Source organism: Halichoerus grypus, chromosome 1 (genome assembly GCF_964656455.1).
Source record: "Halichoerus grypus chromosome 1, mHalGry1.hap1.1, whole genome shotgun sequence".
Classification (NCBI taxonomy): Eukaryota; Metazoa; Chordata; class Mammalia; order Carnivora; family Phocidae; genus Halichoerus; species Halichoerus grypus.
Genome location: NC_135712.1, coordinates 80,001,290 through 80,020,271, shown reverse-complemented (window position 1 = coordinate 80,020,271; position 18,982 = coordinate 80,001,290). Strand labels below are relative to the sequence as shown.

General features: G+C 38.6%; 1 protein-coding gene across 3 annotated transcripts in view; it reads left to right on the top strand.

The window, feature by feature from the left end:
- Positions 1 to 18,982, top strand: part of SENP2 (SUMO specific peptidase 2) — a 32,197-nt gene that overhangs the window by 11,292 nt on the left and 1,923 nt on the right. For all 3 annotated transcript variants that reach the window (XM_036084705.2, XM_078068180.1, XM_078068181.1), the window contains exons 6-16: positions 1,582 to 1,750; positions 3,465 to 3,568; positions 4,894 to 4,988; positions 5,418 to 5,469; positions 6,285 to 6,351; positions 7,964 to 8,140; positions 9,331 to 9,462; positions 11,137 to 11,340; positions 11,965 to 12,044; positions 15,259 to 15,343; positions 17,977 to 18,072. In XM_036084705.2, the coding sequence (XP_035940598.2) occupies positions 1,582 to 1,750; positions 3,465 to 3,568; positions 4,894 to 4,988; positions 5,418 to 5,469; positions 6,285 to 6,351; positions 7,964 to 8,140; positions 9,331 to 9,462; positions 11,137 to 11,340; positions 11,965 to 12,044; positions 15,259 to 15,343; positions 17,977 to 18,072 (1,261 nt within the window). The remainder of the gene's footprint in view (positions 1 to 1,581; positions 1,751 to 3,464; positions 3,569 to 4,893; positions 4,989 to 5,417; positions 5,470 to 6,284; positions 6,352 to 7,963; positions 8,141 to 9,330; positions 9,463 to 11,136; positions 11,341 to 11,964; positions 12,045 to 15,258; positions 15,344 to 17,976; positions 18,073 to 18,982) is intronic.

Below are 18,982 nucleotides of genomic sequence, written 5' to 3'. Positions count from 1 at the left end.
AGAAAAGCAGCCCCTTTGGAGTTGGATAAATAGCTGATTGTAGGGCTAAGAGAGAAAGTATGAACAAGTATCATTCTTTTATTTCTCGTTTAATTCCATCACAGTCAGAGAATATACTGTAGCATAATTTCAGTTCTTTAAAATGTGTTAACATCTGTTTTATGTCCTAGAATATGGTCTGTGTGGGTGATGTTCAATGTGCACTTGAAAAGAATATGTATTCTACTATTGTTAGGTGGAATGTTCTATAATTGTCACACAGGTCAAGTTGGCTGATAATGTTTTACAGGTCTTACTGATTTTCTGTTTTTTTGCTGATTGATAAATGAGGAGTGTTGATGTTTTCTACCATAATTAAGGATTTGTCTACTTCTCCATCTAATTATGTTAGTATTTGTCTTCATGTATTTTAAAACTCTGCAGATGAGTACACTTGACCCAGATTCACCAGTTGTAACCATTTTGCCACATTTGCTTCATCACGCTCTGTCATATATACCTATTTTTTTCTGAAGCATTTGAGAGTAAGTCTTAGACTCATGTCCCTTTAATCATAAGTGCATGAGTATGTTTATTTTTTAAGAGTGAGGACTTTCACTTATATAATCACAGATAAACAAAATCAGAAAATTTAACATCGATACAATACTATTATGTAATCTCATTTAAATTTTTCCATCATAGAGATGATTTTTTCTGGTCCAGGATTCAGTGCAGGATCATGTGTTACATTTAATTTTCATGTCTTTTTGATCTCCTTTAATCTGGAACAATTCCTTAGCCTTTCTTTGTCTTTGATGGCATGGATATTTTTTAAAGAGTAGAAGGTGTTTCTTTTGTAGAATGTTCCCTAATTTTGTCTGATGTTTACTCATTACTTGTTCAAGATTATGCAGGGTTTTTGTTTTTGTTTTTTTTTTTTTTTTGTAAAAATACTACATCAGTGGTTTATCTTTTTTAAAACATCACATCAAGAGGGGTAGGATACCAGTTTGACACATTATTGGTAACTGCAGGAGAGGCAGGCTCTGTCACCACCAACAAGGACTAGGTGGGGGCTTCATGGCTTCCATTTCTTTAGCATTTATTAATTTAACGTTCAGTAGATATTTACTGAGTACTTTTTGGCGTAGATCCTGTACTAGGATACAATAGTGAAAGGATGTAATCTCTGTTTTCATGGAATTTAAAGTTTAGTGTGAGCCGTAGACATTAAATAAATAATGACACCAATAATTAATTCCAGTGGTGCCAGGTGACTAAAGGAAAAGTGTAGTACCAGAGGAGGGTATGTGTCACAGGAGGGCTAAATACAGAGTTGTGGTTGGACAGTTGGGCATGAGGAAGAAGGCAGAGGCTTTCGTGTGGCAGTTCTGGTGACCGCAAATAGACATTCCATAGTGGAATGCCCTCTGCTCTAGAGATGGATAATAACTTTTGTGAATGGTAGTTGTCTGATTTGACAAGAGCAGGCTTAACCTAGGACAGACAGCTTCATCTCAGGATGGTCTGGGAGCTTAAATTCTAGCAATTTAAGGAGTTCGGTGGTAACTTTTTCTTTTCTTTTTTTCTATCTCTCAGTTTTACTTTGAACTCAGAGGGGTATAACAGAAGACCAGGTGGCCGTCGTCATAGCAAAGGCCCTTCAGAGAGTTCCTTAACCTGGAAGTCTCAGGAACAGGTTGTAACAGAGATGATTTCTGAAGAGGGTGGCAAGGGTCTGAGGCGTCCCCACTGTACCGTGGAGGAGGTAAGCCCTTTTAGCCTCTGATCACTTTTAAAAAATAGTTTATGAATTTTTAGGGGAATAAATAATGTGTGTACTGGAGTACAGAATTCAAAAGGGATGGAAAGGTGTACCGTGACTGTAAATTTCCTAGTCTCCCTTCCAGTACCTGACCCCACGACCCTGTCTGATGGTTAGCAAGTAACCACTGATACTTGAACATACCCTTCTGGAGATATTGTATACATACATAATTTAGTCAATTTTCAGATTTTTTTTCCACTATAGGGCAGAAAAAGGAATCATGCTAGGAAGAGAGGAGATTCTCTTCCTTTTGGGTGTTTGAATTCTTCTACTAACTTGTTTCTTTTATAAGGCATAATTGTGACTACGTAAGAGAAGTAAACAGTGAACGTGTCCTCTTTTTCCTTTTTCAGGGCACTTAGCATGATGTCTTCATCAGCAGTCTTCTTTTTACTTCCCTCTTGAGATCTTTGCTTATTCTAGGAGAATTTAGAATTATTCCTGTACTTGACATTTCCCAGGACCATCACCTATTGCAATTTGCTAGATGGTTTTCTGAGCCATTTAGTTTCGTTAGTCAAAGAATTATCTGTTTGAGGTTCAGGTGCTATGCTAGTTGTCAGCAATTCAAAAATTGAATAAAATGAGGCCCTGTCCCCTAGGAGCTTGTAATCAACAGAGGCAAGCAGAGAGAGGAACGGACTGAAGTAGGCTTCAGTACCTCTTAAATGAGAAATCAGAGATGGGACTGAGCAAAAATATTTATATACACAGGATATATTCTAAAATAGTAGAAGGTAATATTAGCAAATGCGTGTTCATTGGTTAAGGGTAATATAAGTTAGAAGAGCCTGAGTCTCAGATTTCAGTCTTGGATAAATACGTGTCACTGACCAAGATACCCTATGTGTTTAGGGGGAAGATGATGACTTCAGTTTTGGACATTGTTTAAAGTGCCTGTGAAACACGCAAGAAGACCTGTCCCGTAGACTCTTGGATATAGGTGATGAGAGTTATGAGAAGAAGGCAGGGTTAGAGACACATTTCTGAATCTTCTATATATTGGTGTTTGATAAATCAAGGGAGTTGGAGAGAGTACTCAGGGAGAGAATGTAGTGTGAGAAAAGAGATAATGGGCAGACCATTGGCATTTGAGGGCAGGCAGAAATAATTGGCAGTGGAGACTGAGAAGATAAGAAGAAATCAGGAGTGTATTGTCTAGAAGGCAAAGGGAGGTCAGCAGGGTGAGGTGTTGGAAAGAGAGGTCAAGTAACGTAAAGGCTGAGAAAGTGTCTGCTGGATCTGGCTGTGGAAGTCATTGGTGGACCAGATCCATTTTGGAAACTGAATGTTCTGAATATGCAGGTGGATTATTTCTGTTGAGTTTTTTGTGGTTGACAAAAACTGCTGTCAAAAACCCAGATGCCATCAGAGTCTAGCAGGTAATGTAAATGAGTGGAGCAGGCTGGAGTGAGTGGCCCATCTAAGGAGAATAGCCCTACACAGCTCCAGATCATTGGTTCAGTTTTTTGAAAGAGGTCAGATTTTTAGATTTTTCTTTTCAAATTTATGAAGTTGGTAATTCAAAGAAATTTAAAAAGTGTTGGCAAATAAAACACATCTGTGGGCTGCATTTGACCTCTTAGTCTCCGTTTATGATTTAATGATAGCTTTAACATGTTAACACTTAAGTGACATCCTTTCTTTTATTTAGGGTGTTCAAAAAGAGGAAAGAGAGAAATACCGAAGGTTATTGGAGCGACTTAAAGAAAGTGGTCATGGAAACTCTGTTCCTCCTGTAACTCCAACTTATCACAGGTAAAACTGAGCTAACAAAATCAATGCTTTGCCACACATCTTTTTACTTAATTTTGGAGAGGAGATTGGCGAGAAAGGCTTTGTTGAAAAAAGAGGTTTGCATTGAGAGAACTATCCTTATAATTTGCCTGCATGTTGTATCTAGTAATGAGATATATGGAGCCACGGTGGTTTTACAAAATAGATTTTTCGTTTAGCTTTAGAATCTTTTGTTCACATGAACTCTCGAAACTCTGATATAGAAAAGTAGAATTACAGGTTGAAATCAGGTTCTTAGGGAGTAGAGAGTTTTTTCAACCTTTCCAGCACACCCATTTCCCTTAGTCTCTTGTCTTTTTCTGTCTCTTCCCCCCTCTTCCTTTCCTGCCCGGTTCTCCCTTCCTCCCACCCTAGCCTCTCTCTCTGATACACACACAGTCCCTGTGGCATGTCAGTGAATGCATTTGTGTATGATTTGAAGTCCTCCATTTTAGAGACAAGATTAAAGTCACCCCAGGTTATAGAAAGTTTTCCTTATAAGACTTCTTGTTAAATACTCTAATGCTTTGGGCAAGTAGATGACAGTGGCAGAAGGAGCTGATATTCACCTTATATTCACCTGTAAAAAAAAAGGGACAAAAATATATATATGAGTACAGGATTGAGGCACGCAGGATAATTCTAACAAGTGGTGTGAGAGTACACAGCAGGGGTGGGGGGAATCCTGGAAATTATGTAACGGCAAGTTGAAGGTGAAAAAGTCACAAGGCTTTCTAGCTTGTTGAATGTACAAATAGCAGAAGATTAGTTGTCTAGGAATTTTAACTTTTGTTGTGAGCTTTTTTTAAAATTTTCTTTCTCTGCGTTTACTCAGGCAGAATGTTAATATTTTCTCTGTTTTGACTAGCCACTGTTGGAAGCAGCAGTATGCTTCAAACTTTGCTCTTGTCGTGTCAGGAAAATCCTCAAACTATTTTGCTGTTTACATTCCTGCTTTTATTGTATTGTTTTAGGATCCATTTCATTATGTCATTTAAAATTTTTCATCTCATAACTTGAGTTTTGTCACACTGAGCTTTTTTGGTTGAGGTGGTGCTGGGGATTGAGAACATCCAATTTTACCAACGTTGAAACTGGAGGTTAGGTAACTTGGCTGAAATACTAGCATCAGGATTATACTCCTTGTATCCCAGTCCCAGATGGTGCTATGTTGCATTCTCTCATAATTTGATGTTACAGGGTAATCAGTAACCCCTGTTTTGAGAAGCTTGTCAGATGGAAATAGTGAATATTTATGGTGGACTTTCCTTTTGTATCTGACCTTCTTCACTTTTTGTGTTCCTAAGCTCTCAAAGAAGTCAGATGGACACATTAAAGACCAAAGGCTGGGGCGAAGAGCAAAGTCACGGAGTCAAAACAACTCAGTTTGTTCCAAAACAATGTGAGTTCCCAGATTTAGCCCTATCTCCGTATATTGAGCTTAGTTCATGTGCACATAAAATTGAGAAATGACATCCTAGTGAAAGATGGTATACCAAAGTTTAAAACATTGTCAGACCCCAGGGCTTTGTCTTGGGCTTATCCAGTACAAGTACTTTAGTTAAAAGGCTATTTCAAGATGAAGTAGATTCAAAAGATACCTCTTGATTATTATTCCTAGCTTCTACTTAGCAAATATTTTGTGAGCCTAAAATTAGTTTCTTAATATTTATTTTATTAATTTCTTTATATTTCTCCACTAGCTGTTCACTAAATGGCATTAAATGATAAGTGAATGTCTTGATACTTTGGAAACTGTGTAAGTTGAAATTCTAGCTAGATGATTGATTAATAAAGGAAACATTCAATCTTTTCTTTATCTTCTTCACAGACAGAGTTGTTGAAACAAGGGGACCTTTATGCTCAGTGAGAAGTGAGAAGAGGTACATGGTTCAGTTCATTCTAAGTTTTCTTTTGATATATTATTTTCTTTATAAGTTATATTGATGAATAACTATGTCTAAAGAATTGTGAACTCTCCCCAGCTCTGGTAGCTGGTCAGCATGTATGGGTACATGGGTGGCTGTTGTGTCGGATGCCCAGCCTAGCTCGGAGGGTGCCCTTCTCTCCTGGGCATTAGGGGTTCGGAGATGCAGGTGCCACTGAGATAGGTGTGTGGTTGTGGTGGGCATCTTTAGGAATTAGCACCTTTCAGTGAAGGCAGTTCTTTGTGCCTTTAGGATTTTGGATGATAGTTCCTTTATAGCAGAGTTTGGGGTAAGCTCTGGCCCATTGTCCAAATCTGGTCCACCTGCCTGTTCTTTTTAAGTAAAGTTTTATTGGAACACATTCATGCTAATACATTTACATCCTGTCTGGCTGTTTTTAAGCTATGATGGAAGTTGAGAAGATGTGACAAAAACTGTAAGACTTGGGGAACCTGGCTGACTCAGTCTATAGAGCATGTGACTCTTGATCTTGGGTTCCTCAGAGTCATGAGTTTGAGCCCCGTGTTAGACATAGAGGTTACTTAAAAAGAAAAAACAACAACAAAAACCAAAACCTGTAAGACTTGCAAAGCTCAAAATATTTACTATCTGATCCTTTTTCAGAAAAACTTTGCTGACCCTTGGTTTAGAGGAGTATATAAACTCAAGTTGGTTTTTGTTGACAAATTATTAAGTCTTATTTCTAAAACTAGTCTCACATGTACAAGTTAAAATTATCCAGTCTATACTCTCCCAATATTTTTCCTCAGGTGTTGTTCAAAGGGGAAAATTTCTGATACAGAGAGGACAGTTGGAATCAGACTTGAAAATGAAGGTGTAAGTGGAAACCCTAGTTAAATTTTATGTTGTTTTACTCTTTCACCTGACCTGTGTTAAAATTTTGGTGCTCATGAAAAGTAAGAAAGGTGAAAAATATTACTTTGATTTCTAATTTCATTGTTTTCTTTGAAAAAAGCAGCAGGCATTGAAGATACACAACTTTTGGCTTCCTTCTGAATTCCCGGATGTTCACCTCTGTATGGTAGCTACCTTTTTTGTAAGAGAGACCAACTTGCCTCCGTCCCAGCCCTATATCTGTAGTGCCTGGCTTCTTTTGGAGAATCTTAAAAAACCGTATGGTCTCTAGGAAAGATATGTTCAGGACCTTCTTTTTAGAGTCAGGATCTCAGATTTATTTGAAAATACTACCAATCTTATGCTTAATTGGATTTTACATTTTTCAGTGTACTGGAATGCAAAGTGTTCCGGTGATCTCCATAGCAATACCAACATTTTAAATAATAGCAGCAGAGTGTTTTGCTAAACACTCTGTATCCAAAAGAAATACGTTTCTAAATTAAAGGCAAACTTGATGTTTGAGATTATTTCACATTTTAGATACATAGAAATACCAAAGTTTAGGGCGCTGCTTTATGTGAAGTATCAGCTCGATCAAGTTTTTCTTCTCCCATTAAACCTCTTTGTAAGGAAGAGTGTAGGTCTCCGAACATCCCTGTTCCCAGTCATTTGGAGCGAAACCTTCTGTATTGAGTTATTGTTTATCGCCTGTGGAACACTGGCTGAAAAAGGCGGGGGAGCTATGCCTGAGAGAGGACAGAGAGGGAGCATATTTGGAATCTGGGTAAAGACTACCTGGTGCTTCCATCTGTGCCGAACCTGAAGGCTATGCTGTCTGGGGCCGTGGGGAGGGGCCAGCAGCTGCTGGTTTCCTGGGACCAGGATCCCTGGCAGTGAGTGAGAGTGAAGAGTACTGGCTCAGCACATTGAGACTAGTGTGGTTCTCATCGAAAGCTCTCTTTCTAACTCAGTTTCTTCATTTTCAAAGTTGGCCTACTAGATGCCTTAAATTCACTATTAAAGGTTATGTAGGTCACAATAAGGAAGGATATTGTCAAGAGTTTCTGGAATGCTGGCAGAGTTCTATTTGCTGACCCGAATGGTGCTTACATAGGTGTTAATTTTACAAAAATCAAGTGGTATGTAAATGTTTGTACATTTTTCTGTAGTAAATAATTCCTTTAAAAAAATGAAATGGAGCAAGTTTACTTATTATAAGGATAGTAATACTTTATTCTGAGTGATGGGATTATGGGTCATAGGTTTTGCTTTTTTTAAGCACTCCAACATGTCTTGTAGCCATCTTATTTTTCATTGGCCTAAGAGAACTGAAAATACTTTTCTTGCTGCCTACAGGGAAAGTGGTGAGTGTTCTGTTTCATGGTTTGTAATTGAGGCGCCCTGTGAGCCTTAGGTCTTGAGCACTTTTTTGTTCCTCTTGCAGGGACAGGCAGACAAAATCTCCTTCACTTACTTGGGAGATTTGCCTATTCTCTCAGGATAATGGCACTGTTTATGTTTCATGTGTTATATATGTTTATATGTGTAAATATCAAACATGTCAATAGAATATAGAAACTTTTTTGATCAGAGGAGGGGACACCAGCTGGAACCTGACCTATCCGAAGAGGTGTCAGCCCGACTCCGCCTGGGCAGTGGGAGCAATGGCTTACTCAGGAGGAAAATGTCAATACTTGAGACAAAAGAAAAACATTGCTCAGGCAAAGAGAGGGATAAAAGGATGGATGATCTTCTTGAACTTACAGAGGTATTATTTCTTGTGTTGATCAGAATAAGAGGCATGTTTTTAAATAACTTCAGTTATCAAGACTTGAACACATGTTTTATTTTGAGGAGTTTCTCCAGGCTAGGGATGAGTGTATGAGAGAAATCAGGTCCAAGGGATGTCCAGTCACTGGCTACATTGATCATTAGTGATCTGTGAAGGTGGCCTAAGGGATCAGATTAATGTTCAGCAAATGTGAGTAGACATATTTGTCACATATCTTGGAATGTAATGGGCTCTTTGCAGATTTTTCTTCAAATATTTTGGGTTACATAGTATGGGTTTGGCATTAGGAATGAGCTCATTGCATTTTTAAAAAGTGATTATTATTTACTAAAATGTCCCCTTTATTGATTATTGCATTTGAAAATAGTAAAAACTTATTTGAAAAACCAAGGAAATGAAGGTAGTTAAAAATTCTCATTTTAAAGGTGAGCCTGTATCTTGGCTCCTCTTCCAGTGTTGTCTTAGTAGGTGGTAGTCAGTCCTATGCAGTGAGAACCTGTTGAGCACTTATTATATATTGGACACACAAGTGGAGAGATCCATAAAACGGCACAATTGTATGCAGTGGAGAAAGCAGGATTTAAAATATTTGAATGAAACTAATTTCTTTTGGGTGTATAGATTCATCTCAGTAGCTTAAATACACATTTGTCTGCATAATTCTTCAGAATAATGAAGCCATCTGTTCAGTGAGGACTCATTTGGTAGACCACTGCCGTGTTTTCCAGTTTCGCCCTGTTTGCTTATTCCCTTCATGTCCAAACTGTATAGTAACATCTCTTAGGGCGCCTAATTCTATTACTTTGATGATTTTAAATAAAAGTTTAGTAGGTAAATAAGGAAAGTGTGAAAATACTTTAAGAGTACTGTGAAAGGAGCAAAGGCTAGGAAGTTAGGCACCCCTGGGTTCCCTGCTAGCAAGGATCTGGTACCATGTTTGGCTCAGAGTGCTCAATAAATGGTAGTGAGATAATTGAAACTATACTTTAAATGGAAATACTATTGCCAGATTATTGTTTCCAGAAGCTGGTAATTGAACTAACATTTTTATAACCATTAGTAAAACTGCTTTGTATTATAGAGATGAAAAGCTTGTTTTAGCCTCAGACTCTTGAAATCTGATTGTGGTTCTGTTTAAAATACATCCTCTGGACTTTCTAATTCAGGACATGGAAAGGGAAATCAGTAATGCCCTAGGTCATGGCCCACAGGATGAGGTCCTAAGTAGCGCTTTCAAGTTGCGAATCACTCGAGGTGATATCCAGACCTTGAAGAACTACCACTGGCTCAATGATGAAGTAAGTTGTTCTTTTTTCCCCTGTTCTGTTATTAAGCTTAACCATTTACCATCTATAACCAAAGTGATTTCTACCTAATTATAAGGGGTTGGGAAAGCAGCTTTTGGTTTCATTTAAAACAGAAACATCTCATGGGGCGCCTGGGTGGCTCAGTCGTTAAGTGTCTGCCTTCGGCTCAGGTCATGTTCCCGGGGTCCTGGGATCAAGCTCCGCATCGGGCTCCCTGCTCAGTGGGGAACCTGCTTCTCCCTCTCCCACTCCCCCTGCTTGTGTTCCCTCTCTCGCTATCTCTCTCTCTGTCAAATAAATAAATAAAATCTTAAAAAAAAACAAACAAAACAGAAACATCTCAAAACTTAAAACAGTGGTCAATTCTGATTCTTTGCTGCCTTTAATTAGCCATGTTTCCCTCTTCTGCATCGGTGCTTTGTTTCATCCACCACTTCATTTACTAGTAGTCTTCAGTGACTTTTTTTTTTTTTTTACAAATTTATTTATTTGTTTTTAAGTAAGCTCTGTGCCCACCGTGGGGTTTGAACTCACGACCCTGAGATCAAGAGTCGCATGCTCTACTGACTCAGCCAGCCAGGCACCTCTTCAGTGACATTTTTATTTTTTATTTTTTTTTAAACATTTTATTTATTTATTTGACAGAGAGAGAGAGCACAAGCAGGGGGAGTGGCAGGCAGAGGGAGAGGGAGAAGCAGGCTCCCCGCCAAGCAAGGAGCCCGACGCAGGGCTCAATCCCAGAACCCTGGGATCACGACCTGAGCCGAAGGCAGACGCCCAACTGACTGAGCCCCTCAGGCACCCCTCAGTGACATTTTTATAAACCTTGGGTGTAGCTGATGAATAGAAGGAAGCAGCAAGCGATACTTATTTTAGAGGAATTCTTATAAGAGCCATTTTATTTTTTCAGTAATAAAGGGATAGATTGATCACTGTACACACATGTATATATAAAATGTGTCTTTTTCTTTATTTGAGTGATAACTGTAAAAATTTGCCGAATTGTCATCTTGTATCCTTACATATTTAGCTAAAACTAGCTCTTAGTTCTTGTACATGTTCTAGCTGGTCCTTTCTCTAACTCCCCAAAGTCCCTGCATTTTCCCCCTTTGCCTTCCTTCCCATCCCTGCCAGACTAATGACATAGAAACACATTCTTATAAAACTAGTATTTTTGTTTTACATTATAAATGCTATACATTTATTATAGAAACTTTGGAAAGTACAGGAAAAGTAAAATAAAAATATCATTCAAAAGTGCCACCACTCAAAAATAAACAAAATATTAATGTTTGGGTATATTTTCTTCCAGTTAATATTTTTTTATATATAGTAAAATTTATGAATAGTAAAATTCAATTCTAGTTAATATTTCTGCATATTTTTTTCATGTGATGTAGTTGCATACACCTTTTCATTATTGCAGACTTTCTCCTTAAGTTCCTTGGCTCTTTTACTCACATACTTCAAAAGTACAATTTCACTCCTTAATTCCTCCCATTTTTCACTCATTATCTTTTATTTTCCTTATTATGCTGTAAACAATCCTTTCATCCCCATCTCTAGTACAAGCTTCTTACCTTCTAATTCATCCTTACTTAGGTAGAAATTTAGTTTTGGTAATGTACTTGCCACATTCTGACGTTTACTCCCTTGGTATTACAGGTCATTAATTTTTACATGAATCTTCTGGTGGAAAGAAACAAAAAACAAGGGTATCCAGCACTTCACGCATTCAGTACTTTTTTCTATCCCAAATTAAAGTCTGGTGGTTACCAAGCAGTGAAAAGATGGACCAAAGGGGTCAATCTCTTTGAACAGGAACTTATTCTGGTGCCTATTCATCGGAAGGTACATTGGAGCCTGGTGGTGAGTTGAGAGGGTTAATTGTTGGTGTCTGTATAATGGCTGTTTTCTTGACTAATGAAGGCTACCCTTTTCTGCCCAGTTAAAAATCCAGTAGTACATATAAAGGCATACTCTGTAGAGTCCCTTCTTGGTTCTTGAGTTGAACAACTTAGAAAGCTAGATGGCAATTAATTGAATTTAAATTAAAAAAAAATAGAAAAAACCCCAAAAGATTAAATTACACACACACACACACACACACACACAGAGCTAGATGGCATACAGGAAGACAGGAAAGAGTTTTAGTACACATATGAGTTCTTTATCTGATTTCTTTAGTTTTGTTTACAAGATGGTACAGATTTATTATAGAAAAGTAAAGGTATAACAAGAACAAAAAATCTCATCACTTTGAGAGGACCACTAATGTTTTGGTGAGTAAGTTTCTAGGTTTTCTCTGGGACTAGAGGTATATACTTTTATAGAAATGAAGCTCATATCATCTGTGATAATTTATAAAAAATGTGTCTTAGAAATCCATTTATGTTGGTACTTGTATTGACTTTTTAAAAGATGCTTTTCCTTTTAGAAATAAAATTCTATTGTGGTTAAGATGTTTCTGGATATTGTATTTTTCCATTGTAGGTGATAGACCTAAGAAAAAGGTGTCTTAAATATCTGGATTCTATGGGACAAAAGGGCCACAGGATCTGTGAGATTCTCCTGTAAGTAAAGGCTGAAAAACTTTACTGTTGTGTCATTATGCCCTTGTTAGCTGATCTATCTTGTATTTAATCCAGGGAGGCTCTGGTGGATGGTAGTTTAATGTTTAGTGAAGGCTATTCTCCCAGTTGTTCAGGAATTGACTTGAATTCATCTTCTTATAAAAAAAAACCCCTAATATCTGATCTTAACTGAGAACTCTTATTTAGTAGCATCAGTGGAAACAGGTTTGTCATGCACTATAATATAAAATATGTCTTATTAGAATCCTGTGATTTGAATTGTTTTTTTTTTTTTTTAAGATTTTATTTATTTATTTGACAGAGAGAGAGACAGCGAGAGAGGGAACGCAAGGACGGGGAGTGGGAGAGAGAGAAGCAGGCTTCCCGCCGAGCAGGGAGCCCAATGTGGGGCTTGATCCCAGGACCTTGGGATCATGACCTTAGCCGAAGGCAGACGCTTAACCGACTGAGCCACCCAGGCGCCCCTGAATTAGGTTTCTTTAGGATTGATACATTATTCTGAATGTTCTGAGGAACTCTTAACTAGGGTCTTATTCCTCGAATTCTTAAACCCACTCATGTCTCTGCTTTCCATCCATAGTTGGGTTCATTTCAGAACCAAGAGGTAACTTTTAAGTTAAAGCGTATGGTTTGTAGGCAACCATTTCAAATAGTAATTGCTAGAAACCTGCCTTTAAAGCATAGCCACTTAGTAAGCTGTGTAAAGTGGTGACATGAATTTCACAGTGAGGAAGCAGTTCAGTAAGAGCAGTCTGTTTTGAACCCCTTCTGCTCACTGGAAGCAAATGGGGGTTCTCGTTTTTAATTTTAGTAAGGATACTTGAATAAGTTTATAAGGATACTTTAGTAAGGAACCTCTTAAATGAATGACAAAATTTGTTATCAACAATTAGTTCAATTCTCTCTTTTTCAATATTGTTTTGGTGTAAAAGGTCCTTTTTATTTACTATTTATCTTGAATAGAAAGTTTAGAGAAGAAAGTTTGAAAAATCATAAGATACACCGAATTGTTTATAAAACAGTTATTTCCTTCTAGTGTTTTCTGTTTCAGATGTATATAAAACGTGCCCACATACATGTGCGCAGACACGTACATATTATCACATAGATAGAAATGTTCTCGCTGAAATCATACAGCAAAGTTTTGTGTCCTGATTATAACAGGATACAAAAAAAAATCATACTTCTGTCACACCTCACTCTTTGCTCTTTCTCCCTCTCCCTCCTGTGGGGATCTGAGGCCCACTCCCTTTCCTGATGTTCCCAGTTCAGCTTTTCTTGACATTTTTTTTGCATTATTACCTCCGAGAAAAATTTAATTTCTCCATGACAAGAGAGAATTGTGCTAAGGAATAAAGCTTTTTGTTTGTTGGGTTTAGAGGGCTACAAACCTTTGAAATATCTAAGATTCTTGCCTTCCAAGAACCAATTTCCACCCCCTCCTCCCCCCCAGAGGGCGGGGGCAAGATGGCTCCCACTGAGAGTGCATGCCCCGGCACCACTGATGCTGGTTGCCTTTACATGAAGGTTGGGATGAGAATGGAGATGCCTGGCTTAAATTTGATAACCCTCGGAAGATCTGGATAAACTTAAATCACTCTTAATACTTAAGTATGTATCTCTTAGGAACAAGGAAGTTCCCTTACATAATCACAATGTCATTATCACACTGAAGAAAATGAGCCATAAGGGACACCTGGGTGGCTCAGTCAGTTGAACGTCTGACTCTTGGTTTTGGCTCAGGTCATGATCTGAGGGTTGTGGGATTTAGTGCTTAGTCGTGCTGGGCTCTGCGCTTAGCGGGGAGTCTGCTTGAGATTCTCTCTCTCCCTCTCCCTGTCTCTCTCAAATTAATTGATTAATTAATTTTAAAAAAGGAAAATTAGCAATTAGTCACATGTAATTTTTGGCTCATGTTCTGATTTCCTCAGGTACGTTTTATAGTTTTTTTCCCTAATCCAGGAAGCCGGTCAGAGTTCACAGGTGGATTTCATGTCTCTTTAGTCTAATTTAGATTAGTCTTCCTTTTTTCATTTTTCATGGCAAAGGCTTTTTTTGGGGGGGGGGTCTAGGCCAGTTGTCTTGTTTTATATCTATTCTAATTTTTAATTGAAGTATAGTTGACACAATGTTACATTAGTTTCAGGTGTATAATTTAGTAATTTGACAATTCTTTAGTTATGCCATGCTCACCCCAAGTTTAGGTACTTTTTCAATTTCCAGTATAGTTAACATACAGTGCTATATTAGTTTCAGGTGTACAATGTAGTCAATATAGTGATTCAACCATTATAGAACATTGTATATTAATCAGTGTGCATCACGGTAAGTGTGCTCTTAATCCCCTTTACCTGTTTCACCCTTCACCCCACATTTTATATCTATTTTTAAGTGAGAAAAAGCAAGTTGTAAAATGAAGTACTTTTTAAAATAAAGTGTATGGGGCGCCTGGGTGGCTCAGTTGGTTAAGCGACTGCCTTCGGCTCAGGTCATGATCCTGGAGTCCCTGGATCGAGTCCCGCATCGGGCTCCCTGCTCTGCAGGGAGTCTGCTTCTCCCTCTGACCCTCCCCCCTCTCATGTGCTCTCTCCCATTCTCTCTCTCTCTCAAATAAATAAATAAAATCTTTAAAAAAAAAAAAATAAAGTGTATGTTTTTAAATTGTGTGTGAGTAGTGGAGAACTAGAAGAATACACAGCAAACTATTAATAGTAATTACTGCTGGAGTGGCTATTATGAGGTCTTTTGCATTTTATATTTTACAGGTTTTAATTTTCTAAGGCATGTCCAGTTTTTGTAAGCAGGAAAAAAATGAAATTTAAAAACCAAAAGCAATCACATTTTTATTTATTTATTTTTTTTAAATATTTTATTTATTTATTTGACGGAGAGAGACAACGAGAGCAGGAACACAAGCAGGGGGAGTGGGAGAGGGAATAGTGGGCTTCCTGCTGAGCAGGGAGCCGGATGCGGGGCTCGATCCCAGGACTCTGGGATCATGACCTGAGCCGAAGGCAGACGCTTAACGACTGAGCCACCCAGGCGCCCCAGCAATCACATTTTTTAAAAAAGCTCTAGTGAAGATGGATTTGAGAATAGCCTGTCTATTAAACATCCTTTGTAATGTCCTTTGTAATCATAATGGTAAGTCTCCACAGGGATTCATCAATATGTTCCTTTGTTGTTTTTTTAGTCAGTATTTACAGGATGAAAGTAAGACCAAAAGAAATATTGATCTGAATCTTTTAGAGTGGACCCACTACAGCATGAAGCCACATGTAAGTGACGATCATCTGCATTTGAAGTGCTGTTGCCTTTACTGACTGTGGCATATTATGTAGACCCTACTTCTTCCCTCCCCTCACTCACTCATACCCTTAGGCATGCGTTCTCCTGAAGTATACATCTTAAGAATTATCTGCTTCTAAATCTTTAGAAATTCGTTTAATCAAGATGTCTGCTTTTTGGCCTTTATTTCTTGGTTAAATCTAAATGTTGGGGCAGCTGGGTAGATCAGTTGGTTAAGCATCTGACTTTTTTTTTTAAATCTTTAATGAGGTGTAGTTGACAGAAGAAAAATGCACAGTTAAAGTGTACAATTGGATAAGTCTTCACATAGATAAATACATGTGAAACCATCATCATACTCAAGATAATGAAGATGCCCATCACCCCAAGAGCTTCTTTATGCCCCTTGGGAACCCTTCCCTCCAGTCCCATTCCCATGCTACACAACTCATCTGCTTCCTGCCAATTTAACATGCTGTTGCTGTCCACTATTTTAGATTGTCTTTTGGAAAGGCCTATGAATCACACATCATTTTCACTTTATATAAACAATGGTTGTTTACATTTACCTATATCTTTATCAGTTTATTGGCTCTGCATTCATTCTTGCATCTCAGACTTTTCTTGGGAGATCATTTTTTGGAAACACATCATTTAAAAATTCTTCTAGTCAACGTCTGGTAGTAAATGTTCTTAGTTTGTGAAAATCTGAAAATGTGTCTGCTTCACCTTCATACAGGAAAGATGTTTTTCTAGGTGCACAGTTCTAGGTTGTCAGTGTTTGTTCACTTAGAACTCTGAAGATAAGTCCACTGTGTTCTGGTTTCCTTGTTGCTACCGAGACATCTGATATATAGTTACCGTTCCTTTGCAGACAATTTGTCCTTTCTTTCTGGATTCTTTTAAGCATCCGACTCCTGATTTCGGCTCAGGACATGATCTCAGGGTTGTGAGATCGATCCCGCATCGGGCTCCACAGTCAGCAGGGAGTCTGCTTGAAGATTCTCTCTCCCTCTCTTTCTGCCCCTCCTCCTGTGCACCCACTCTCTATCTCTCGCAAATAAATAAATAAATCTTAAAAAAAAAAATAAATTGTGGGGCGCCTGGGTGGTTCAGTCAGTTAAGTATCTGCCTTTGGCTTGGGTCATGATACCAGGGTTCCTGGGATCAAGCCCCGCGTTGGGGTCCACGCTCAGGGGGGAGCCTGCTTCTCCCCCTCCCTGTGCCACTTCCCCTGCTTGTGAGTGCTCGCGCTCTCTCTTTCAAATAAATAAATAAAATCTTTAAAAAACAAATTGTAAATATTAACCATATGCTAGCATGTCTCTCAAAAAAAGCTAATAAACTCAAGTCAGCTATTTTTCTTGGTTGGTGCTGATGAAAGTTTAAAGTTCTTGTTACTTACTGGGAATTTTGTTTATTTAGGTCTGAAAGGTCCCATGCCACAGGTCCTCAAGAGTCAAGTATGCTCTTTGTGAATGTGCTTTGTATTATACTTGCCAGATTTGAATCTCATTCAGGATTTGACAATGCATACATTTGTGAGCCCTAATGGCTTCTTTTTAAAGTAAGCTGCATGAATTCAGTTTTAGCCCTCACCTGTGTATAGTGGCTCCCCTATCTTTACTCAAGGGATTTTCCTTTCTAAGTTGAATAATTAGAAGCTTAAGCTTTGAAATTTCCTGAGGAAAGCATAGATATAAGGAGTCTGTTAGGATGAGTACCATGTTCTGGTATGGGGAACGTAATAAAGAAAACAAATTGTATGTTGGAGTCTATAGTTCTCTCCATTCTGTGAGAGATGCTGTGCTCAGGAGAAAAGTGTGAGCTACCTACGTATGTGTGGGTGTTGTGCATGTTCAGACAATCTTTTCTTTTTTTACAATCATCATCTGTATTTCTTGGAATAAAAATTGAGCTTTGGTCATCTGGAATGTTTTCCAGCAGGGGATTCAGACTCTTTTATTCTTACTATCTTGTGCTCCTTAGAGCTGACAGCCAGAATGCGAATGGGGCTGGCCAAGGGTAGGGCAGCAGAGGCCTGGGGGGTGTGTCAGTTTAGCTCAAGTGGATTGGTTTTGGGGCCTTTAGCACTGCTTGCAGTAAGCTCTGCTTTTGCCTCAGGACAGAATTGAGCCATCAAAGCAAGATCCTGATGAAAGCCTGTCAAGAGGCATTTTTTCTTTTCCCTGCTTGTAGCTGTGGGAGTCGAAAGTTGTGGTCTTATTTTCCTGTCTAGAGAAGTTAAACCCTGCAGTATTGAAATAGGTTAGTTGTTTTGATTGAGCCATATTTAGCCCTTTTCAAAATGTATAAAGTGCTTCTGAAACCATTCTGACTAGAATTCCTGTTCCTAGTAATAAACTTTCAGTTTGGTTTCTTAGTATGAGAGCCAAGAGATGGAATTGTCACTTTGCTTTTCCTTTCCTTTCTGAAAAATATTTTCTGTGCGGGTCACGAACTCCAGTCATGGTGGGAGTTCTTATGCCACATAAAGACTGTGTTTGTGTAGTACCTTTATAATATTGTTTATCCACTGTAATATTTATAAGAAGTCAAAGGAGTTTGTATTTGATGACATTTTATCCCTTTCTCCCCCCCCCCCTTTTTTTTTATATTTTAGGAGATTCCTCAACAGTTGAATGGGAGTGATTGTGGAATGTTTACTTGTAAATATGCAGATTATATCTCTAGGGACAAACCTATCACATTTACTCAGGTGAGTGGAGCCCCCTCCTCACCCACTTACTTGTTATCGAAGAAGATGAACTCCGAGCGGGTTCCCGGTGCCTGGTGCACAGTAAGGTCTGAAGAATGGCCCCTGTGCCGCCGCTCTTGCTGTTGTCACCCTCGGCCGTGGCCCCGCTCCTGCTGGGATCGGGGTTTGGCACTGCATCTGCTCTTAGGTTTCTCCTCCTCTTTGGTGACCAGTGAGGCAGTTTGCATATCTCCGAACTCCAGTGTTCACTAGCTCCTGAGTATTACTGATATTTTTGGCCAAAGGAGGAGGCAAGTAAGAGTGTGTGTGACAGCCCGGGGAAATCAGGCCTTGTGAGAAGGTAAGCTGCGGGTCTGAGCTAGAACTACAAATACTGCCTTCCCCTTCTGTGCTGGTTACTTGAGGTTCTCCGGGGCTCTGTATTTGAGCGGGAATTCAAGTGTGTTGGGAACTCTTGAGAGTTTATGTTTGTAATAGTGGATTCTCAACCTTTTTATAACTGAGTCAGGACAACCCCCTTTAAAATATATTTTTCTTCAGCAGACCTCATTTGGGTAGATGTTGTCTACCAAACTACTTACTGAATAGGACTGATAACCCTATTCCAAGCTGGTGAGCAATATGAAGTAACTAGGGCTCCCATGCTGAATTAATACAATTCTAGTCTAAAATAAAGGCATTTTTTATTGGTTAGTTTTAGTAGTTTTACTAAGAATAAATGTGTGATTTTTTTTTTTTACTATATGTTTTGAACTATTTAAAATAACTTACACATCCATGTATTAAGACTTTTTAGGCCCCTCCAGGTAGGAAATCACTAGTTTATAGTAAAGTGGTATATCCATCTTAGAATGAGATACCAGGAGTACCTCAAGGGTGTGAACTTCTGATTTCATCAAAAAGAGGACTA